Source organism: Siphateles boraxobius, unplaced genomic scaffold (assembly GCF_051911475.1).
Source record: "Siphateles boraxobius isolate OS27281-9 unplaced genomic scaffold, OSU_SipBor_1 26, whole genome shotgun sequence".
NCBI classification, from domain to species: domain Eukaryota; kingdom Metazoa; phylum Chordata; class Actinopteri; order Cypriniformes; family Leuciscidae; genus Siphateles; species Siphateles boraxobius.
In genome coordinates, this window is record NW_027508876.1 from 16,467,382 (window position 1) to 16,493,619 (window position 26,238).

Sequence of the window (26,238 nt, forward strand, 5' to 3'; positions counted from 1 at the left end):
TGTGTGTGTGTGTGTGTGTGTCTGTGTGTCTGTGTGTGTGTGTGTTCGTTCTTTCTTTATACTCCTTACTTTATACTTTATTTACTTTATACTTTATTTACTTTATACTTTAGTTAAAGACTTGTACTATAATTTATTGCCCAGAATTAATGTTCTCCTAACAAGCAACAAAATGGAAGAAAAAGTTGGATTGTAGAGGGACTCGAATCATCTAGGGTCCAGAATTTCATAGTGACTTGAACCAGTAAAGTAACCACCAAGCAGCACCCTAGCAACCACCCAAATTACCCAAGCAACCACCTACTGTAGTAACATGCCATATATTTTTTCATCATATTTATCTATCACAGTGATAAAAAACTGAAACTATAGAAATAGTTCTATAATATTTTAATGGCATGTTTACATAACTATTTATATGTATCACAGCTTGTATTTGTAGTTTGTTCATTTGTGGAGGCATCCAGACGTGGATAATGGTACCTTGTAATTATTGAGTACCTCGTTTTGCTTTTGTGCTCTGAGAGAGTGCAGTCTACCGTTAACATTTCCCTATGCGTAGTCAGACAAATACAACACTAACACCCAAAACCTCTTTTGTCTCTGAGAAAACAGACTGCAAAAATCTCTGCATGGTAGAACATTTCTAGCTGATGTGTTGATGCTCACTGAGGTAAAAAACGTTGAGTCAGCTGATATGATTTCATAATATTTTCCATCATTAAATATTAACAAAGAAAGTGTGAAAACAAAAGCAGGTGGTCAGAGCACACTATAAACAATGCCTAAACGTTTCCATATCTTTAACCTTGTCTATCTGCTCTTCATCCATGGGAGAACGGAGGTGAAAAGAGACGAGTGGAGGGAGGGGAGGTGAGACAGACGTCTGAGGGCTTCACATCAGCTCTCCCTCCGTCTGACAGATTGACGGATGAACAAAAAGAACTTTTATCTTATTTTGCCAAGGTCTGGCAGTCATTCAAGGTCTATTAAGCATAAATAAATGTTGTGAGAATGGACAATGCTCCCCACTCCACCAAATGAACACATATGATTTACAGGAAATCTATAGCTCCTTGTTTCAGGACAATTTATTAAGGTGTCAGGATGTGAATCTGACTGCCTCAAGTGCTAGACACTGGTATCAGAAGACACTCTACATTATCATAAATCGAAGGATTGAAAGCTCACAACTGCTGGTACAGATCAAGGATACAGGCCGTGTAGATGTCATATCAATTATAGAAATGCAATAAAACAATCAGGAATTTAAGAGGTTAGATTTGTCCCCGCCGAACTAGGACGAGATTTTAGAACAGACAGCGCAGCCGAAACTCATTTTAACTGTCCCATGCTAGTAGTGACAATTTTTGTCTTTTTGTCAGTCATTTGAGGTTCCATTTAAATCGAAATGTCATTTTAGCTTGTGTAGGATGTACTGTATTATTTATTCCCTCATATTTCAGGGTTTTTTTCTCCATGAAGGCCATAAATTAAACTTGATCAATGACCTTTTCTGCCTGACATGTTTGTGACTTGCCATGCTCAGCAAAGAGTGCGATGGAAATATTTCATAGGCACCTGCAAAATGGCAACAAATCACCAAAGTGACATTCTCAGCATAAATATATATATATATATATAGTATAGTATTCATTATTTATACTTAAATATTATATTTAGATATGTTATCACGATTCGATACATATAACGATACTGAACTCACGATACGATATTATTGCGATACTCCAAGACATGATAAAAGGTTAACAAAAAATGACTGTTGATTAAAATGCTAAATTTGATATTTAAATGCCGGTGTAAATGAATAGGCTTTGACTTGGTGCTGATAACCCAATGTACAGGACAATGATAATACCAGAATAAAAATATTCATGACTCTGAAGCTGAAAATACAGAATTATTTTAAACGAATATGCTTACACTCTTTCACTGACTAAATATATTTAAAATAATGTAGGCCACGTTTTACTGGTAACATTTGGCATTATCAGGACACACAAATATTCCCCCATTGCATTATTATACATTATATTCAACGTTTTAGTAGTTTAATGTAGTACTGACACTAAAACTCTGAAAACTTTTTCTCACACAGTAATTTTTATTTTGGGTGAACTATCCACGATACATATTGTCACTATCCACGAGAAATATTGTTGCATTTTTGTATTGGGATATATTGTGACACGATATATTGTTACACCCCTAATTAAATACAACTATATAATATATTTTGTTGTTTTGTACAGGAATTCCAGTCCTGTAATACCCTCCCTTGCCCGGATTTAAAGAAGACCACTCCCTGGACACCATGGACGCCAGTGAATATCTCGGACAACGGCGGTCACTACGAGCAGCGCTTCAGGTACACCTGTAAGGCGAGAGTGCCGGAGCCCAACCTGCTGGAAGTCGGGAGACAGCGGATTGAGATGAGGTACTGCTCCAGCGACGGATCCACTGGATGCTCCACGGATGGTGAGATCTCATTTCGTCTCTCTTCCCTGCGATCCTTCATTTGTCACTCACCCTTTTCCTTTTCTCTGCTCTCATCTTGCTTTTCTCTCCTTGTGTCTTTGATTAAGTGAGCCAGCAGTGACTTTGAGGCAAGACACTTGATCTATTTGTCCATCAGTGGAAAGACAACATGATGTGCTCTAGTGCTAGTTTTGTTCACTCTTTCTCTCTCTCTTTCTCTCCTCTATTTGGGCTCACTACATCAGATTTTGGAGTGTCGTCTTGCACGACACAAGTGCTCTTGGCTGCATTGTGCCTCCGAGAGACATGAGGAACATGCTAGTTAAGTCAAATCAGAGAATGTTGTTTCTCTCAGTGGTTGGGGGGCTTCTTACATGTACTTCATTTTATTTATTTTCCTCCCTGCATGTGTGCAGCTGCATTGGGTTGCACATCTGTGAACTAGTTGTGGTCTGTAAACAAGCTGTTAACTGACAAGTTATGAGAGTGGCACAGAGGTATATAACGGAAATGCAGTGAAAATCCTGTAACAGTAAATTTTGTTTGCGAATGATGTTTATAGACACTCATATTCTACAGTGAAGCTCTGATCTTCAGCAGACATTTACTAAGAGATGCCACACACAGAGCTAATGACTGGAGCTTTTTTTTGGTATTTTCCTTCTAGCTAATTTCCATTTTGTTTTATGAGAGAATGAGCTAAAATGACAAAAGAAAGAACATTCACAGACATAAAGAACAGCACAGCAACATTTCATTTGCCAATTTGTGGAAGTCTTTTTGTTGCACTTAAATGCAAAAATGAGCATGAGATGATTCTATACATACATACATATACACACATACATACATACATACATACATGCATACATAAATGCATACATCATACATACATACATGCATACATACATACACAAATGCATAGGTAATGTTTAGGGCTCTAGCACCGTTTACAGACTCTCATATGATTCATAAGTGCTGCATCAGTATGAAACATAAATATTAAGTGCCCAGCAAATCCATGATTAATTTCTGCATATCTGCCATTATTTAGCTTGAAGCACCCAGCTATAACGATGCATGCTCATGACAGATGTTTCTTCTAAGGGCTTTTGGACAGTTGTTAACTTACTGCATATCGTACAGAGGAGGCCTAGTCCCATAATCACCTCCACACTAAAGATGTGTGTTGATGTCAGTGAAGCCACAAGGGAAGATGACTTCTGAAACGAATGGGCTGCCACTTGGCCAAGATTTAGCCTCACGTCTCGGCTGGCCCATATCGATTTGAATCTGTAAGCCCCATGCCTGTGTGAAGAGTGGGATAAACCACAGCATCTCATTGCATCTCATATTGAGTTCATGTGGAAAAATCTAAAGTGGTGGAATGAATGTATGTGGTTACATCAAGGGTTCTAAACTCGTTCACTAATCGCGCATATGCACAAATATGTGTGTATTATTTCATCATTCATGAATCGTGATTCATCGATAACTTTTGTTCTATAATGCATAAATAATTTACGAAAAATGTGAGAACAACTAAAACCACATGTACGCAAAGATCACGTGCGGCTTACAGTATAAACATGTTGATTAGGACTGTCTAGCAATTAAAATTTTTAATCGAATTCATTACATGTTGTGCTGGTAATTAATCGCAAATGAATCGCACATTAAATTTGGCTGTTTATTGCAGCTCAGAGGTGACAAGAATGCATTTACACTGTAATTAGAATTAAATAATGCCATGAGATTAATGGATTTTAAATGGGAATTAAAGGGATAGTTCGCCCAAAAATGAAAATTATGTCATAATTTTCTCACCCTTATCTTGTTTCACACCTGTATGACTTTCTTAATTCTGTGGAACATAAAAGAAGAAAATTTGAGAAATGATCTGTTTTTTTTTTTGTCTTCTTACAATTGAAGTCAAGGGTAAACAAAACAGTTTGGTTACCAACATTCTTCAAAATATCTTCTTTAATGTTTCACAAAAGAAAGAAAGTCATACAGGTTTGAAGCGACGGAGACGTACAACAGTTCTGCAGTGGATTTATAGGTCATATTTTCATTGGCAAAATCAGCAAAAACAGACAATATTGTGTCTAAAATATAACACAATATTAACTTCTTATTTATTGATCTGTTGTATAAAATCAATATTTTCAATCACATTTGAACTCATGCTCGAGACAAAAACAGCACTCTTGATAGTGTGATATTGCTTTTATGTTGCATTATTTTGTCTTTAAGTAATTAATAAAATGAACACCTTCACTCGTCAGCCCTATTTAAGATGAGCTTTATACATACGTTTCATTTAATGTGTGTGTGTATATATATATATGTATATATATATATATATATATATATATATATATATATATATATATATATATAATGTACACCTACTTTTTGTAAAGGTACATTCAGGTGTAGATGAACTGAGTTAGCCGGTCTCTGGAAGTAACCTTGGCTTTTATAAGTAGAAATCATGTGTACTTTTCTATTTTGTCAAGCCTTTGAGGTCTAAGCCTCTTTCTCTGCTTAATATCAACATTATGAAATAATTAAGATCAGTAGTATCAGCCCTAGGCTGATACCAGGCCTGGCTGACATTTTCAGATTGGAAATACATTTGATGTCAGTTCTTTATTAGGTCAATTTAAATCAGCTTTGTGCAGATAAGGTTCCTTGATTTCTCTGCCTTTTTTGGTGAAAATGAAAGAAATTATCAGTGTCCACAGCAGCTGGTCATTATTTACACACTGGTTCAGGAGCTTTGCTTAGTGATCTGCGGTCAGTTTACTTCATTATAATGAATAGATTAACCTGAATAAAAATATAATGCATTGTCAGATAACAACATCACTTTCATTGACAATGTGTTGGCTGTATTTGTTTAAGCCTTGATGGTCATCAGTTCATTTTTCCAGCATTTATAAGTTTGAATGTTCTGTCCTCTGAGATTATTAAAGGTACAGATGGTTCGGCGGTCAACTTGTCTGCCAGACAGTTTACAAGGTTAAAAAGAAAAATCTGAAAAATCTTTAATTTCACCAGTTTTAAATTGCCACTGCTACAGCCATTCACATTGAGACAGGTAAACGATTATTTAAAAGTTTTTTGTTTTTTTTTAAGAAGAAGAAGAAATTAATTTTTATTCAGCAAGGATTCATTAGATTTACCAAAAGTTCATTAAAGACACTTATAATGTTTCTATTTCATAAAATCATGTTATTTTTAACCTACAATTTATCAAAGATCCTGAAGAAAGTATCATGATATCCACGAAAAAAAAAAATTGAGCATCACAATTTTTTTTTAACATTGATATTAATATAAAATGTTTCTTGAGCAGATAATCAGAATATTAGAATGATTTCTGAAGGATCATATGACACTGAAGACTGGAGTAATGATGCTGAAAATTCAGCTTTGCCATGACAAGAATAAATTACATTTTAAAATAAACTAAAATAAACTGTAATATTTTACAATATTAATGTTTTTACTATTTTTGATCAAATAAATGCAGTTTTGGTGAGCATAATGGACATTAAAACCTAAACATTTGAGGGTATCTGTTGTCACGTTGCACAGTTTTTTGAGCATCCCGTCCTGTTTTTAAGATGCTCTGCCCATCTTGAGACCTCTGGGTTTTGCAATCAATCAATCTATCCGTTTTAAAACATAAGAACATGTCTAATGCAAATGCCTAAACCCAAGGGGAGTTATTTACCTTTACAGTATACAGCACCATTTTTCTTTTAGAAAGTGCAAGTGCAAGTGTTTAACGCTTAACCTTCAGTACAATAACAATCAATACATGCAGCACCATTATGTCTATTTGTTTGCTGGAGTAATGGTGGTGGATAGAGTGAAAATGCTGCCCAACAGTCAGGCCACTTATCTTAAAACCTTGAGTTTCTTCTGCAGAATAAGCCAGTGGCCGTAACTGATGAGGCCCCGGGTTTGTAATTTGGCTATGAGTGATGCCTTCATTTGTCTCTGAAACAATAGCACATCATTTTAGCATGTGACTTTAGCACTGTTTTCTCATCTAAATACCGTGCTGCAAGGACGGCTCTCTCTCTCTCCATCTCTGTCTTATCAGTCTTTTTTCTTTCTTTCCTCCTCCTGGACATCTCCAAGGCTATTTACTGTCGGTTCCCCACAGATCTGCCATCAGTTAGAGTCCCACTCAGTGTGAGATTCTGCAGACCTTAGGATCTCAGCTGGCAAATTTCTCTGTGCTGCATTACACACACACGTCCTTGGATACAAAATAGAAAATCTCACTGTCAGTGATTCTGGTCTCAACCTTTTACAGTCAGGCCCAAAAGTCACATCTGATAATCTGGGGTTCTGATTGTCTTTCCCACAAATTGTTATTTAACAAACTTTATTTAATAATTACAAACTAATATATTTGTATCGTTGAAAAACTTTTATATTTAATTGAAATGAACTGAATGTGTAATTTAATAACAAATTATTCTTAAAATTACAAATAATTTCATTTATAATTAAAAAATTACACTTTTTAGTAAATACAAATTAAGAGAATTAATAAAAAATATTAATTTAGATTAAATGGTTACAATAGTATATAATTTATATCAAAATATATTAATTAATTAAAAACTAATATATTTTTCTCCTTAAATATGGAATTCTTTAAAAAAAAATACTAATTAATATAATTTGTCATTTTAAAAGGATTAAATTATATAATATACATATAATTATATTTATATTTATATAATATAAAATATATAACATATTAAATTATATTATACTTCTAAAACTTAAATTTTAAAATATTAAAATAGAAAACAGTTATTTTAAAGGCGACTTTTTTATTTTTAAAACTATTTTATCAGTAAATGCAATTTTGGTGAACTCTTCTTTCATTAGCATTAAAAACATTTTAAAAAAATCTTACCAACCTCAAAATTTTACACATCTTGCACTGTTTTTTTTGTTTTGTTTTTGTTTGTTTGTTTGTTTGTTTGTTTGTTTGTTTGTTTGTTTCTGGCTCCATCTAGCCCTTTTTGAAGATAAGAACGTATTACATAAGATATATATATATATATATATATATTTTAAATTAACAGTGGTCTAAGACTTTTGGCCTGCACTATTTATGAGCACCTCACACTGTTCAGTTGACCATTGGTTTCTCAGTTACCTCTTGCGATGCTGGAACGCTGTATATCACAGTAATTATATGTATTTGCATAGGCGTTAACCACCCACCATGCAGACCCATCAGGGATTCGATTCTAATTGCCCACCCCCTAACTTTTAATAAGCGCTGGTGACTGCTAGACACTTTATGACAGCTCTTGGGAATAGTGTAAAAGCCACACTCTTAATCCACAAGAGCTATTAATTTTCTTAATTGTGCTGGATATAATGCCACCCATCTCACTCAGCAGATGTACCACTGATCTCATTGTCTAACACATCACAGAATCAGGGTCGGGAAAGTTCAGAGCGGATACTTTAGCGCTGACTATTTCAAAGTATTTAATCGCAATTTGTCTTCTATGCTTTGCATCTTAACAGCCAGCAAGCATAGCAAAGTCAAAATCCAATTCCACAATATGACTTTGTACTTTTGGAAAATCAATGTAGTCAGTAATTTCTTGGTTAAAGTCATTGAACGCAGGAAGGTTTGTTTACCTGCGGGTCTAGCATGCACTGACACCTGTGTTCCCCTGCCATTAGCCATCAGAGCCGGGCGCCCCGCTTTGAGGTGTGAGTAGATTATGAAGTAGTCTATTACCTTTGAGAGAGCTGTGCGCTCTGGTGCTGCAGAGATTATAGGTCGACCCATGTAGCGATACTGCCTGCTCAGAATGGATAAATGGCTGTGGCTCAGAGGGACTGTCACAGTTCAATCTCCCTCAAGGTCAGAGGTACGAACACAGAGGTCACAGTGCAGACAGATACTCTGCAGCAAAAACACTCTGTATGATAAGATAAATGTTCTTTTGCACATACATAATAATCTCATAGTTGTAAATGGCTGTGAATGACAATGAAAGAGAGAATTAATTTTGCTTTTCGAGATAACCTTTGGAAATACTATTCAGGTGGTATGGATTCAAATGTTTTACATTTGTTGAAATAATGGATTAAAAAGTTAATAAAAGTTCTGAAATTGGAAACCCTGTCTGGGTCGAATTCCCCTGTCTAGTGAGGTTAATGCTAACTGATTGTTGTGTGTGTTTATTGTTGTTTTAGGAGATTTGTTGCGTTCTGGACGTATCACTGGATTGACAGTAAATGGAGGTTGGGCCGTCTGGGGCCCTTGGAGCCAATGTAGTCGGGACTGCAGCGCAGGTATCCGAAACCGCAAACGCACCTGCTCCAACCCCAAACCCAAATATGGAGGAATCACCTGCCTCGGGCCTGCCCAGGAGTTTCAGGAGTGCAATACTACACCATGTCCAGGTTAGTCATATATATACCTCGTATAAACACCTTTTCAGTCACCTTTACATCATTCACAGCTTCTCCAAGCATTGGAGTTGCACTGTCAGTTGTCTGAAATATAATATTTATAAGTGTCATATATTTGAATTGATAACTAGCCTATAAATTTAGCTGTACGCTACTTTTCTAATGTTTGGGGTCTGTAAGTTTTTTTTGTGTGTGTGTGCTTTTTAAAGAAGTCTCACCAAAACCTCCAGTCGTATGAAAAAAGTGTGTGTATGTGAATGTAAAAAAATGTTTAATCAAAACCAGCTTGTGATTAGTTCATTTTTTTTAGATGTTAAAAAAAGTTCAGAATTAGGACAGAAATGTGTTGTTTGTTTGTGTACTGGTTATATGATAGGGTAGTCAGTTATTATAAAATAGTTCGGCTTAGTAGAAAATCTTCTGAAAGAGGTTAACATCATCTGGCTGAGCACCAGCAAAAGGAAAACACATTCATAAACTCAGTTTACTTTGAAAACCGTCAAACAACACAAATATAATAAAGACCTATCCATTCTCTCTTCAAATGTTAATATATTTCATGCACTTTAAAAAATAAAGGTTCTTTATTGGGTTCCATGTAGAACCTTTATCATCCATACAAAACAAAGCAAAGCAAAAACATTGTTTATAGTAGAAAAAATGTTCTTTCGATTTTTAAAATGTTCTTCACACACACACACACAAACACACACACAAAAAAAGAAAGGTTATTTTAAGAAAGAACATGCATTTATTTTAAAGAATGTAGAGACACTGTTTCTGGTGTGCAGGGAATAAAGAAGAATTTCAGACATCTACAAACAATAATGAAAAGATATAGCCCACTCTCTCGTACAGTATTTGTAGGCATGAAGGACGATCTCCCTATTTTAAGGTGCGAGGACCCCAATTTGCTGGTGGAAATGGAGAGAAATCTCTGTGGCATCGTTGTGTGTAATCACATTTCAGGCTAATTACACCGGCAGCGACGTGAAGGCAGGATTCAGTCATTAAAAGGCTTGTGACAATGTGGTGTACACCCTCTCTAAAGTTGAAGGAGGGGAAAAGCTCTCTAATTAAATGAGTACTCATCGTTATGTGTGCTGGAAATATGCTGTCTAAATGGAAATGTGCTTCTTGGGTATTTTATGATACCTAACGTTGAGCAAGACACAATCGGGAAATGCAGAATTTGTTTTGCGATCCTAATTAATCAATAAGTCTGTTTTTGGAGATGAATGTCACCCCCAACCATCAAAGCAGGGCATAGTGTAGTTTATATAGAGTATTGCAGTCTCTCTTCATGATATGGTGGAAAACTAATTGCTTCTCAGTCTTAATTTTACGGCAGCTGTTTTCTAACAGGAAATCACATATTTCCTGTAAAGTGACAATAGCGAGACCAGCAGGACAGCTTCATTAACAAAGACCTCCAGAGGTTTTAAGACCTTATTAGCCTTATTGATATTTTTCACTACAGGAGTAATTGCCGACATATCAGGAATCGCTGAAATTTCACCAAATTGGCAGATAAAATATTGTACAGCAAACTCTGAGCGCACTGTCGATTAGTAACTGTGCTCTGCACTTCTCTAAGTAAACACAGTCCTTGTCTACTTCCAATGAAACGTCTTAGTAGAACTTAGATTCAATAGCTCCTTTGTACAGACGACGACAGAATAATACAGATGACTTTCATCAAGAGTATCCCAGCAGAAAGCTTGTAAAAGAACACATCAAATTGCTCTACACCTCCATAAGCGTCTTTGAACTGGAGCTTGTCTGTGACCAATATTCTCACTGTGTCTTTTATTGGTTCCTTCTGCCTAGCTTAATATTGACTTGTTCAAAGTCAAACCTTTGAAATGCATTATTTTGTTTTGAGAGAGGCAGAGAGAGGTCTCATGGTTGCTGTTGTTGCGGCCATAAAGGTGAAATGAGATGATCAGTCACACAGGGGCCGACATGAGCTTATTTGTCATTTTTCGCAATAGAGAAATTATAACAGATGGTAAAATGCAATATTTTGTTTACTTATACCTTTCAAAAAATTACCTGTTCTATTTTTTCACGAAATATGTGAAATACAGTGAATCATAAAATATTCACTAGCAACTATACTGAGGTGTGACGTCAAAGGCAACAGACAAGAAAAGTACATTTGAAAAAAAATTAAGATATCAGTTAAATTCATCTTTAACTTTATTTTGTGTTTTCTCTTTTTTGACCAATGAATCACACTAAGTACGAGGATAGGGTGGCGGAAAGAGAGTTTTTAAACAAAACTGTACAAAAGCATAACAAAAAAACGTACTGTTGATTGGCACTTCCCGCAGACTTTTTTTACCAAATCCAAAAATCTCTCAACACAATTTTTTTAATATGTGGGTAAAGACATACAAGTTACACTCGGCATATTGTCTTCTTTTCCCCCATTTTATAAAATATTTACAATATTATCATACGTGTAGTATTAACATGAGATAAATATTTAAATTTTTAAATATCATGGTTATCACCAATAACAGTATTTTGTGACAAAAGTCTATTTTTTATTTTATATTCTGTTACTACTAATACTCTGCTGTATCTTTAATGCTGTGGCCCTAATTTTCTGCCAGAGGTCCTGGACATCTTGGGCATAACAGGCCATGTTTGGATCTTCCAACAGGACAATGATCCAAAAATAAACATCAAAATCAAAACAAAAATGGGTCACTGAGCACAAAACCTGTGAACCCTATAGAAAATGAGTGGGCTGAACTGAAGAGAAGATCTGGGATCTGGGAATGTGAAAGATCTGGAGATTCTGTATGGAGGAATGGTCTCTGATCTCTTGCCAGGTGTTCTCTAAACTCATCAGGCATTATAGGAGAAGACTCAGAGCTGTTATCTTGGCAAAAGGAGATTTGCAAAAAGTATTTAATAAAAGGGGGCAAATAATTGTTCCCAATGTGTTTTGGAGAAAAACATTAATTTCATAATGTGATTTTCCCCCCACTTTCAATTATTTTACTTCAATGAAAGGTTAGATTTTTGCATTTTTTAAATAAAATATCAAAAGGATTAACAATACAGATTTATTTTTTATAACCATCTTTGATCCTATTTACCAAAGGGGCAAATAATTCTGACCAGCACTGTACATAGAGCACATCACACATTGTTAACACAGAAGCTCAAACATGCATGCATGATTCACGTGAACCAATATGGTTTGCTGTAAACAGCAATGTGACACACACGAGCCTAAATTAAATCTGTTCATCATATAAAGCGATCGTGTCTCTTCTTCACAAGACTTTGATTAAACCTATCGATTCATATTGATTCATTTTACCATACCTTAATGACCTTTTTAGATCTTCTAAGTTTGATTACCTGGACTTTCAATGGAGGGACAGAAAACCTCTCAGGTTTAATTTAAAATATCTTAATTTTTGTTTCACAGATTAACCAAAGTCTTATGGCTTTAGAATCAAAGTAAATGATGACAGAATTTTCATCTGTAGGGTGAACTAACCCTTTAAGACATTTTAATACAAAATTGGATTTGTTGCTCATACTTTATACCATTTAGCATTCATTTTTTATAGTATAGGCATTATACTGTGAAGAATACAGCAATCAGTAATCTAATATTCCATACTAAACACAGCCGAAATCTACTCATGTCAGTGACATAAGCTCTCGCACCTCTTCTACAAACCTGTCAGGGCTAATGCTAATGTAAAATAAGACTCAGAATATGCTTGTTTTCCTTTAATTAGCACTAAGGCAGTGGTAGTGTGTTTTGTGAGTTGTTCTATGTTCCCCCAGTTGTCGAGGTTGATGACCCTGAGCTTGGCACTCGCTGAAGAGAGGAGGGAGTGAATTGATGGTTCGTTTAGCCTCATTAATTAGAGCAGGGGTCAGTGTGAGAGCGCCAGGGAGAGGCAGGGCTCCGGAGCAGATTGTGTGAACAGCCTCTCTTTTCATCGTCCCCCTGATTCTCAGCATCTGGATTTAGTTTGTTTTGACACCATTGTAGTGATTGTACCAGAGATAACCTGGATGATTTAATTCATTCATATCTTGGTACTAGATGCATAAATGTCCTGGATCTATTTAAATTAATTGGTTCAAAGACATGTATAATCATTGTTTCATGATCAAAAACAGCCATAACCCTGCTGAAAAAAACAGCTAAAACCAGCCTATGACTGTCTTGCCTTAGCTGGTTTAAGATGGCCTCCCAGCCTGGCCAGCAGAAAAATGTTCAAAACCCTAAGACCATCCAATCAGCTTAGGCTATTCTGCCTGATTATTTTCTTCAAATATCTCACCTTTTTAACATTGTTTTATATGTAAATGAGCTATGCTATGATTGGTTAACCTCTTCGAATGTGGAATGAGTAACAGCCTCACTAAATTGCTGAACATTGAATGGGTGCTGATATTACAAATAACATATTATGTTGCTTTCTGAATGGCTTGTTTTTGCAGATCATTTTCCGCGTGTTATGGGAGCATGTGCACATTTTCAATTGAACTATTTAATTTTATTATTTTATTTATTTTAAATCCTGTTTTCCATCATATGTCCCATTTATGTAATGACACTAAACATGTTTATCGGAGCAAAAGTGTGAAAAAGGGTAGAGGGGGAAAAAATGCATTTGGCTCTATCGATATAAACTATTATTACACATTTATATAGTTGCAATCACCCTCAAACTTGTCCCCAAAAATAGTTTCACTATTTACTAAAAGAAATGTCAGACGCTAGTCTCGAAATGATTCATGACACGAGTGTAGTAGTAATTTGAGTGTCCTCTTTTCCTTATCTTTCAGTGGATGGGAGCTGGTCGTGCTGGTCACCTTGGTCTAAATGCTCAGTGACATGCGGAGGAGGACACTACATGCGCACACGCACCTGTAACAACCCTCCACCTGCCTACGGAGGTGACATCTGCCTGGGTTTGCATACTGAAGAGGCTCTCTGTAACATCCAACCCTGCCCTGGTACACACACACACTTTATCACATGCATGAACTCAACCTAAGTGAACTCTCAAACACACACACACACACACACACACACACACACAGTCACACCTTGACTCCAACAGGAAATTACATGGCTTTTTCCGGATAGGAAGCCTTTGTCTTGTACCTGCTTTCCTTTCGACATGTCTCGTGTCTAAAGCGGCCCGTGGGGGAATGAAAGAAGAGGAAATCAAAATGTCACACATCATAGAAAAGCAAATGGTAAAGCCGAGCTTGCGATACGAAGATAATATGCATAAGCTCGCAGCAGGGAGTGCAATAGAGGAGGGTAAGATAAGGCGATTGATGACGGAGTCAAACCTCGCACATTGATCCACGGAAAGGTGAATGGGAGAAGAGAGCTTGTATTCAAATGTCAGTCCATCCATTAGCCAGAAGTGTAGTGAGGTTACGGAGTGACCTTTTATTAGCTGCGTTCAGGTCTATCTGTCACACCATTCATTACACGCTCGCGCGTAGCTGTACAGTGCAGTCGGGAGACGGGGGACGGGATAAATGAGGGGAATGCTAATCAGAAGACCCTGTGTAGAAGTTCTCCTAAGCTGAATTTCAACCTTTTTATGCTCCAATGTATAGGTTTGGCTTAAATTAGCTATGAGGCCAAATAGATAATCAGTTCTCTTCTACGATAACCACATGACTCAATTTTAAGCCTTTCCTGCTAGAAAATAAAAGTCTAATGTTGTCTGGGGCCAAATTTACTTAACAGGGCAAATTTGCGTGCTGCCGCAATCTAATGCCGGATTCAGACTGTACGATATCAGCCTGATTTTGCCACGATCCGTTTGACGTAGGGTGTTGTGGTGATTCGTAAACGACAATGGCCGTCGGGACGCATCTCAAATAATGTGTCATAGTGGACAACAACCGACGCCACATTTGCGATGCTTCACGACAGAAAGACTAGCATGTTCAATTTTCCACCAATAGAGCCAAGAAGCTCTTCCGTATATCAAACATGGCGAAATGAAAGAGAGATGATTGTATTGGTGCTGATAGGTGGAATTATGCAATGGAGGAAAGGTTCGTGGAGCTATGGCAACAATACTCCTATGATGTTTCCCACAACAGAGTAAAAAAACATAAATTACACTCTTGTGAAGTCAGTCACTAGTTCCGCCTTCTTGATGACATCACACGTCTAGACTAGCGATGATTGGTCGGGGAGCAACGTGCAGTCTGACATGTTTCTTGTCCACGACACGACAAGAATTTAGAGTCAAAATCGCATAATCTGACACAGTGACTGTCGTAACAGACAAAAAATGTGTGTAGTCTGAAGCCGGCATAATAGGAGCGCTTGATCTGAGTCGAAAGTTTTCTGGGTGATCTACTAAAAATGCATAAATTCATTGTCATGTCATGCGCAAAATCAGACATGCTTTTTGGGGGCGGTAAATATTGGCACAAATACCACTGATTTGACTACCACAATCCTTTGTAAATCACCTTACATGATTCATTTAAATACTCTCTGCCCATACATTTAGCAATCTGACAGGGAAACTCCTACAAATGCATGTGCAAAAAGGTCAGCCACAAAAATAACTGTGTCCATGCCTTTTCATTGTAGTAAATCTTGGTGCAGACTGTTAATCTGGCCCCTGGTTTCTTGGTTTTAAGGTCACATTTACCATTGCTCAGCAAAATTTTGTAGACAAAACTATAGGTATTAAAAATATATAAATAAATTATAATAATAAATGTTTCTTGAGCTTCAAATCAGCATATTAGAATAATTTGTGACACTGAAGACTTTGATTATATTTATATTGTGATAAATTACATTTTAAAATGTAATGCAAAAGTTCCCCACTAATGCATAATGCTATTCATCATTGCACACATCAAAATGAACAAATATGTTATGCATGGTTTTGTTAGCTTGCCTTAAACTACACTTATACTACACACCTATCCTGTGACAGTTGTAATTTAAAGCAGAAATAACTGCACAGCACCTCTCTTAAAATCTCAGAAAATGTAGTTCAGTGTTTCATGAACCTTTAAGATGTTATTTAGCAGGGTTTATCACCATTAAAGTCACCTTCTAATTAAAATGAAGCCAGTATATGTCCTGACTCTCTTAATTTACTTTATTTTCAAAAAAAAATTCTAATTTTTAATCAGAATCACTTTGCCCAATTTTTTTTCCTATAAAACAAATCCTTTTTATTTTATATAGTAAAAGTATATTTTCTTCACATTCACATTCATTTGTGCTTTTCGCAATACACATCATTTCAAAGCAGCTTTACAGAAAATGCATGAGTCCACATTACAATTTAGAGTGATCTGTTATCAGAGGTAACTGTCTTCAGATGACGCAAAAATAGATAAATAATATGAAACGAAAATTAATAAATGTCAATCTTAACACATAATTGCATTAACAATACTAAATAAGATGGGCACGTCACATTCCGTCCCCTCTACATAACTTTGCATCTGATGTGGATTTTTTGTCATCATTTACAGAGAGCTGGTCTGATTGGTCTGAATGGTCCCCCTGTGACTCATCAGGTTCTCAAGTTCGCCTTCGGCACTGTGACATCCTGTTTCCTACCGGCAACCAGTGCTCTGGCAACAGCAGTGAAACACGTGCCTGTCTGCCCATCTCCAACTTCATCCCAGGTGGGCACACACACATATACACACCCTAACACTTGCCATATCGACCCCTGGACAAACAAGGATCTTCCCTTATTGACAAGAAGTAATGCGAGACACACCAAACCATTGATTTCTGCAGTGCAGGGATAATTAGCCTCTCATCTCCTGCCTTGTCTAAGTGGCACGATCGAACAAATGCATTACAGTGGTATGTTTCATGTAGCATTTGCATTCATAAACTTGATACCTGAGATAGTTCTGCTGTGAGAGAGAAGTCCAACCACAAGTTTTACAAACTCAAACATGAGGTAGCTAATTGAAAGAAGGAACATCTCATCTTAATAACTGTACTTCCTGCTCTGATGATAAGCATCTGGAAAATGACTTATTATGTGATAAACCATTTTGTAGAGATGGAAAAACTAAACATATGATCATCAGGGGAGTTATTACCTTGCTTTCGCTTACATCCTAGCACAGGGAGTGATTTTTTAAGACTATTCTGTAAATCTTGTGTAAATATTGTCTGCCCCACAGAGTCCTTGTATCTTTCACAGAGTAACATTCCATTACAACTCATTAGAAACGTTTTATATCTCATTTACTTCCATTACTGATCATAAAAATGAGTCACAGGTGCCACTTTCCTCATTCAGCTCTTTGAATTTCGTGATAATGGGTTGAGCTTGAAATTTGCTGGCTATAATGTTCTGCAACTTCTAAAGATCTCATTTATCAGCCTGACGGATTCATTTCCCATCTCCCTTGATTTTCTTTTCTCAGAAACGTCTGTTGCACGTTCAAGTCAGGAGGAAAGATGGTGTGGAGGTAAGCAGTGTATGCAGACTCACAAGTAGTGTACAAACAGCCTTGTTATCACTCTGATGGGGTTTGACTGTACATTATCCCATTTAATACACGGCTACTTGCCAAATAAATAAATATATGGACATGAAATATTGATTTAAGTTAGTAAAGCTATAGCTAAGATCAGCTGAAAGCTTCGGCTAATAAAAAGCCATTTTTTGTGGATTTTTTTTTTTTTTTTTTGAAAGATATTAATACTTTTATTCAGCAAGGATGCATTAAATTGATGAAAAGTGAAAGTTAAGACATTTATAATGTTACAAAAGATTTCTATTTCAAATAAATGCTCTTCTTTTGAACTTTGGGTATCACAAATATATAAATAAATCACAAAAAAAAATTAACAGCACAACTGTTTTCAACATTGATAATAATAAATGTTTCTTGAGCTCCAAATCAGCATATTAGAATGATTTCTGAAGGATCATGTGACACTGAAGACTTTGATTATATTTATATTGTGATGTAAAATGTATTAAATACAGTTTTTGTAATTGTAATAATATTTCACAATATTACTGTTTTTACTGTCAAATAAAAGCAGCCTTGGTGAGACTTCTTTCTAAAAACATAGTGAACAGTTGTTTATATTAAAATGAACTCCAAGGTCAATTTTATAACAGAGAGAGAAAAGCAGCAGCGATGTTTCCATGAACAGCAGTGAAACATAAGGTTCAATGTTTATCATAGAAAAACATCTGACTGCTCACTGTCACAGTTGAACAATCAGAATCCAGTATTCCAAAGAACATAATTCTAGTTGCAATTTATCCAGTGTGCAGCAAAAATGATGTTCAACACTGATTGCCGAGACAATGTGCCTCAGTGCTTTTTTGGGAACCATTAAACAAATGCACATTTGGAATGATCTGTAGTAGAACATTTTACCCATTAATAGCAATTATTGGCTGTTCATGCAGATTCACAGGGCAACAGCAATACTGACTGTCATTTACTAAGGTTTAATTGGCTCAGGTAATGGATGATTGATATCAACTGGCTTTAGGATCAATGCTTGAATCCACAGCCATCTTGCTTGCATCAGATCATTTAGCCATTAGCTGTTTTGCCTCTTTTGCCAGACTTCAACGTGTTCCACATGATCGCCGTGGGCCTGAGCAGCTCTATACTCGGCTGTCTGGTGACCCTACTGGTGTACACTTACTGTCAGAGATACCAGCAGCAGTCCCATGATGCCACAGTCATCCATCCCATCTCCGCCGCCCCCCTCAACACCAGCATCACCAACCACATCAACAAACTGGACAAGTACGACTCAGTTGAAGCCATTAAGGTGGGCGTTATTCATTCATTCTATCCGGAAATGTTGTTTATTTCTAGAGATAAGACGATGGATACAGTATGCGATCTGTATGTGTGAGTGTGTGCGACTCTGTCTTGTGTCTAAATCAATTCATACATTCATACACTGCTTTCTCATAAGTAATTTGAAAAGTTTTGATTCAGTTTGTATACTCAGTGTTTGTGTGAGATTGTCTCAAATGAAATCAGAAACCAATATACAGCTCATGTCGGTAGTTTTCTGAGAATATTATTGTTGTAAGGCTACTTTAACCCTGAAAAATGTACTATTTTTCTTAAATTTAGGTTTATTATTACATAATGCAACACACTGAGATTTAGACACATGGATAATTTTTTCATAAGCACAGCAAAAATAAAGCTCACCATCATTTTTCACATTTAGTCAGAAGGACAGTTAATGCTTCATTAGACTTGAATACAAGACTCATGACTAATTACAGAAAGTGCTCTTCAGTTATTGCTTGTTCAGACACTTTTGTGAAGTTGCATATTTCATCAGCTGGATGTATTGCAATAGAATAGCCTCATTTACACAATATCCCGAGCCCAGAAGGGTAATATAGCAAAGTACTTTTTTTTTTTTTTTTTTTTTACTGTCCTGAGACCGTAGAAAGTCACCAGCTCAGCTTCATCTCCACTGATGACAAGAATGAATGAAACTTCAAGGCTAAACAATATTATTGCCATGCACAACTTACTTGTCGTATTGTTTTTCTCTTCTTCTGAATGCTGTCAGTTTGTTACTGTAAGTATGGAATATATTTTCCCATACAGGATCTTTAAAGGCTACATGACATTAAAATTGCCCTTATTTACTTTCTTAATACATGTTACTGTGCATGATTCATCAATATGTTATTCCAAAGAAAAAACAACTTTATAATATTTCATCAAGATGATTTGAAAATACTTCTGAAATGGCTAACGTCACCTAGACCATGTTAAAAAAGGAAAATAATGTTAACTAATAGCCAAAAAGCTGGTTTGACATTGTTTTAGGCCACTGCCTTAGGAAATCCAGTTTAAAGCAATTTAAAGCTGCCTAAAGTTAAAGGGAGAGTTCACCCAAAATGAAATGGCTGTCATCATTTACTCTCCCTCATGACAAACCCATAGCACTTTTATTCATTTTTTCTCTCTAATCATTTCTGTTCTATCATTGAAAGTCCACACAACCAAAACTTTCACACATCAAAAAGTCATCCAAAAAGTAATCCGTATGAATTGAACAGTTAAAGTCTTCTGAAGAGATAGATTACATATGGATTACTTAATTATATGGATTAATTTTTGATGTGTAAAAAGTTTAGGTTGTGTAAACTTTCAATGGATGGAAAAATACAAAATTATAAGAGAATGATAAGAGAGTAAATGATGACAACATTTTCTTTTTTGGTTTTTATGTAACAAAAAGTTACTTTAGTATAACAAATAGCAATACATTTACCAACGTCATGATGCTTTTAAGTCTTTCCCCGCCATTGACAGAAATCTTCGTCATTTGTGAGAAAACATTGACGGAATTTTCTGGTTTTCCGTATTTTCACTGTTATACGTTATGGGGCGCTATTATGCTTCTTCTGAAAGAGTACTGAATCTCCTGATCAAAATACAGGCGAAAAAGAAGCAGAAACAAACGATATCATCTGTAAGCAGATGCATTATGTAAAATAACGCGTTTATCAACATTATGCAGCATATAAATCAAAACTGCCTAATTTTAATGAATGGAATGTCGACCCAGGACGAGATATAGGACTGTGAAGCTTTAGGGGTGTTAATGGACTTGATTTATGTTTTGATCGTTCTGAATCCGATCTGGATGTCTTTGACAAAAACGTGTTTTTCTTAGCTTTTTGCTCAGATGTTGCTTTTTTTTTTATTAAACTTATCCATATTCAAGTGTTGATAAAAAAGAATGCATGAAGCTAGAATAAAAATTTTGTTTAAAAGTGGAGGGTCTGTTCTTTCGTTTGACATACTGCATGTTCAGATATTCATTCAACAAAAAATTCTGGGAGCCAGAATTTTGTGAAAATGATCAAAAATGCAGGCGGTGGCTGGCAAAATTTTTCCAAAACGCTGGCGGGAAAAGAGTTAAAAGTGAGTTGAAAAGTTTTTGTGTTTTTCGAGCTAAATAGACGCAATTGACCATTCTGGAATAAAACAGCATTATGGATTAAATCAACTCCTGCATAACATTTTGTCATGTTAATTACTATGTTTCACATTGAAATTTGTCACATTAAGGAAGTAAAATGGGTTGCCAGGGCCGTTTCATGTTGACTTTAATGATACCTTCACAAAAAGACCATAAACGACAGTTCAGGCCTTCTTTCCGCCTCCTGCTACCCTGAGGATGATTGTGCCCCATTCCTCTTTTCAGCCTGACGTTTCCGTTCTCTTGCCTTTGGACGAGCACCACATTTGCCAGCCTTTGTCTTCTAACACTGGTGTAGCACGAGGCCTGGAGATTTTCTACTAACTCTTGACCAGCATTACCATCCTCTCCTCTGACTCTCAGACCTCTCGTGAATCCCTTCTCCTTCCCCTGACCCTCGTGTACGTGGCAGGTGTGCTCGCCCATTCGTTCTGTCTGCATATGTCACCAGCATCTCCCATCATCCCACAGAGCAGATAGTCAGGCTTGTGAGAGGGCAGTGTAATTTTGGTGTTGTGATTATGGCTGTCTACTACCATTTTGTTGCATGAGTTTTTCCCCCATCTCTTTTATTCTCTACCTTGTAAATCGGATTAGTCTTTTCTTCTAAATTATTATTATTTTGCTTGCTTGTTATTGCCACCCCGCTGAGCTCGGTTTTAGCTTACAGCTTTGTAACATTTGCTTTTAATTGTTCTCTAATTAGGCTATGTAGGAGACTTTGTTGTTTAACAAAAGACTGAATAAATACCTTTTCATCATTATCTTTAAATATTTTGGTGTATTTTGTTATTTTAATAACCATTTGAAAAGAAACATCTTATTCATTTTTTTAATATTTTTTTTTAATTTAATCTTGTAATATTTATGAAGCTTGTCAGCTTACAGAAAGTTCTTTTTCTTTATTTCATTTATCAAAACAAGTCTTTTTTTATTTATTTGTTTACATTTTATTTTATATTTAACCTTTTTAATATACAACCTTGTCACCATAAGTCACTTTTCTATTTCATACATTAAAACTGGTGTCTTTTTTTAAAAACTGAATAAACCTCTAATTTATTTAGTTAAATAATCAGTTTATAATAAATACATTTCAGTCATTTTAATTGCTTATCTAATAAAAACTATTGTTTTTAAAAAGTGTCTTCTTTAAATTGCTGATACAGAGCTACAATGAAACCATGTTGAGCATGTGAGTGGCAGAAACAGCAAAAATCCATTTCTGGTTTTGTATAAAAAAGTTTGTTCACTTAGCCATTTCCATGTTGTCTTGATGCTGTGACGTTTTGACTGCTCTTTTTTTCCTGTGAACGATACTAACTTCCTTGGCCGATATTTTAAGTTAGTAATATAGTCAGTCAAGTGGATCAGTCTTTTGTTAAACCCTTTTCATGGTTTGACCATCATTCCGTCTCAAAGCAAGATTTCTGTTGAATTTTTCAAGTGATTTGTGATTTGATTTCTTCTTTGCCTAGATCCACAACCCAATACAATACTTTTCATCCATGCAAAAAAATAATAATAATAAAATCAAGTATTTTCCATTTCTGTTATCTGTTACTGAAACACCTTTTTCTTTCATCCACAGGCTTTCAATAAGAATAACTTGATCCTGGAGGAAAGAAATAAGTATTTCAACCCTCAGCTAGCAGGAAAAACATATACCAACGCATACTTCACTGACGTCAACACATATGACGACTTTTAAAAATGGATCTGTGATTCCAGTCATCTTCCCCACATCAACTTCAGCACCTAGTGATTTTTCTTTGTGGGTTGCCTGGATAAATAAAAAGACATTTTAACTGGAACCATCATCAAATTTCAATAAAGCTGTACAGAACCATTTTCAGAGTTAACAAGGACATCGTGCTCTCCAATTGTGTGGACATCACTAAATGAAATTGAACAATGATGAACAAATAAAACAGGCGATCTGATTCAACCGTGACGCCGATAAACTCTCGCTCCAGAGATGGCACATGGACTATTTGCATGATTCTCATTTAATGTGTTTTTCTTTATCGTCGCTTTTTGCATGGTTGGTCGCATACCAGTATTTGTGGGCGGGCCTTTGTCTTAAATGGGTGGAGCCTTCTCGGACTGCTTTGTCTCCTATGCCGAATCAGAAGTCCCTGTGCCTCACTGAGGACCTACGGTGGTCTCCAGTGCTTCTGCCTGCCCTAAAATGGGGTTTTGCAACACACCATCCATATGTAGATACCAAGGTGTCTGAAAAATGTGTTCATGTATCTCTCATTATAGGGGCACTTGTTAGTCGAGCACTTAGCAGTGGTGGGAATCTCTGTGTTTTTGTTGTACAATACACTTTTCATGACACATATGTCAGTGTAGCTTTTAAAACTGAGTCTATTCTGAAAATAAGTATTTTAAAGTAACCCTGTTCAGTCACCAAAACAAGACATGAATTGTCATATTATTAACATTTGTCTTTGTGGTGTAAGGTCTGCAAAAAAGAGAGAATGTGAAACATTACAGGACCTTTTTATGTAAAACATTGATTATTTGAATATTATCAACATGTTTCTATTTGTTTAGATGTTTAGTGGTTCAAGATTTTATGAGGAAATGAGTATTATCTGTAAAAAAAAACAGCTTTCAGCACAAAAACTGCTTTTCAGCTCTATTTTCTTTCATTTTTAAAATATTTCAATGAATTTACTTATAACTTAACATCCATCCATCATGGAGATGTGCTTGGGAATACACTTTTTCAATTTCTACTAATTCTTTTCTACTTGTAAAACTTTGTTTGCTTGTTTTATGTGCATAAATTAAAATTGCTTCATATAAGTCACTGTGTTCGATCAGTGAAATGTTACATGAGTTCTTGCTTGAATTCAAATATTTAGTCAGTCCAGCTTTGGTTGGGAACCCTGCTTGTGGCCACAATGTTAAATTATATTCACACAATCAAATAGATTTCGCGACACTTTCGAAGTGAAATTTCCAGTGTGTGGCGTTAAAAACACGTTCTATTTTCTCTGAAACGGATGAACGTGCATGTGGCAACGTTGTATTACTTTGGTTATAGGCCTACGTAGGGTAGCCTACTGTAGTTTGGAAAAGAAATGCATGCGAGTAGCACAAAAGGTTAATGCCCTATCACGTTTGAAATTAACGAAGACCTACTAGTCCCCTACCCTAAAACTAAAAAGTGAGATTTTTTTAAACTTGTTTGCTGAAGCAATTAACCATACCGTTTTATCTTCCTGTGTGAGCTCTTGTGGAGTGTAGTGTTTCACGGACCTCAGCTCTCCGCATCGAAACTGCAACTCTATATCAGGTGAGCTAATTGAGTAAATGTCAGACTTGTCATAGATGGAGCTGATTATGTGATCCATCAAAAATTCTTAATTTTACAAATCATGCACTTTGGTAAAAGTGTTTTGTAGAGGCTCTGAACCTGTTTAAGGGTCGGGAAAAAACGGATACTTTAACGCGTTACATAAACAAAAACGAAATCATGTTGAATGGTTCTGAACAGAAACGCTTATTTAGTTAGTGATGGCAATTTCAAAACACTGCTTCGAAACCTTTACGAATCTTTTGTTCCGAGTCAATGGTTCGGAGCGTGTTCTTAAATATATACGTGCATATGTGTGTGTATTTATATACAAAATAATTATACACAGTACACACACATAGGCCTATATCATGTAGACACAAACTTTTATTTTGGATGCGATTAATCTTTTCCCAGCCCTAAAAATTTGACAACTCTGTGAATATGAAAATATACAAACACAAAGATTGTGGGGTTTTTTTTTTTCCTAATTGCAGTTTCACCAACAGATGTCGACCTTGGGCCTTGGCCTATGCCTCTTGAAAACGACCGCATTATCCGCATAGAACAACAACGAAAAAAACGTATCTAAGCGGTCTTCCTTTTCTTCTCAAACAAACTAACTGCATCTTAAACAGCCCAAGTTTCAAAATTTCCCGGGGGAGTAACCCCCGGACACCCGTTAAAACCAGAGGGAGAATGGCACAGGAGATTCACCTTTTTCTCGACTAATTTGGTCTAGGCCTATATTACTTTTGTATTGCTTTTGTATATTAACATGCTTTAGACATTTTATTTATACCACTAGCCTATTGTGAGGATTTTTCACGACCCAGATTTTTTGGTGCCCTACGCGCAGTGCGTGATGTGCATGTGCGGAGCGCCGGCCCTGTGTAGGGCATAGGGATGCTCACTTCTGAATAAAAGTTAATTGTGTTTTATTGCCAAAGTGTTCATCTCAGCTGGACACTGCAGTGTATAGACTATGTTTTTGTAGTTTTGCAAAAACTTAGGTATGAGGCATGTTTTTCCAGTGAGCCTATGCTGCTCTAATTGGGCATAAACACCACAGTAGCTGCCTTTTTTGAGAAGAACTCTCCGTTAGCTTCTTTAACCTGTGTGAGATGGTAATTGAGTATCATAGATCTACTCATACATGTTTGTGTGAACTAGAGTCTAGAGGTGTTGAAATCACAGGTTTCCCCTGAGGTGCATTCAAATTAATAAATGCATTCAAATGAATAAATGTATTTATACACAGAGACTCACACAATACCATATTCTAATAGGGGAAGGAAAAGAAAAAGAAAAAAGAGGAACAGAAAATTATCATAAATATTGGAAGGAAGAACAACAAAGTCATAACCTTCCAAAATACCTGTAGCGATTTATTTTTATTTCCAAATTACCCCTTATAGAGCAGTTAATGTTGAAATTGTTGAAGGATAATCAACACAAAAGCCAGCTAACGCACAACCAGGTGTAAATATGAAGCATGTTTTGTGAGTTATATCTATTTTATTTAGTGATTGTTTTTGTAGTGTGATATAAGAATAACTCCGGCTGAGAGCCAGGGTTGCCAGGTCTGCATAATAAACACCTGCCCTATTGCTTCAAACCCACTGACTAGAAAAACTACCTGTGGCAAGTGTAAAACTAGTCCAATTCTGCAGGAAAACCGTGGACTTGGCAACACTGATGAGAGCGGTGGTAAAGCAGGCATTGACTGAAGCAGTATCCGTATCTGAATCTAATGATTCCCCCACAGGCTACTGTGCTTTTAACTGAGCACCAGCATTGATTTCAACAGCCGCTCAATGCATTCAAATCAGATTTTCACTGCTTGTGCTGTAACAAGTTAAATGTTAAAAATGTGTTTTAACATTCAACAATCTTCTTCAGCATTTCAGAAATAACTCAAACATCTGCTCTGTAA

General features: G+C 36.1%; 1 protein-coding gene across 2 annotated transcripts in view; it reads left to right on the forward strand.

Annotated features, from left to right (window-relative positions):
* sema5a (sema domain, seven thrombospondin repeats (type 1 and type 1-like), transmembrane domain (TM) and short cytoplasmic domain, (semaphorin) 5A) overlaps positions 1-23,809 on the forward strand; it is a 158,142-nt gene extending 134,333 nt beyond the window's left edge. For both annotated transcript variants that reach the window (XM_077244513.1, XM_077244512.1), the window contains exons 16-22: positions 2,274-2,499; positions 8,758-8,967; positions 13,810-13,980; positions 16,504-16,659; positions 17,422-17,466; positions 18,588-18,799; positions 22,584-23,809. In XM_077244513.1, coding sequence (XP_077100628.1) covers positions 2,274-2,499; positions 8,758-8,967; positions 13,810-13,980; positions 16,504-16,659; positions 17,422-17,466; positions 18,588-18,799; positions 22,584-22,703 — 1,140 coding nt within the window. In that variant the 3' untranslated portion in view covers positions 22,704-23,809. The remainder of the gene's footprint in view (positions 1-2,273; positions 2,500-8,757; positions 8,968-13,809; positions 13,981-16,503; positions 16,660-17,421; positions 17,467-18,587; positions 18,800-22,583) is intronic.
* Positions 23,810-26,238: the final 2,429 nt, after the last annotated feature.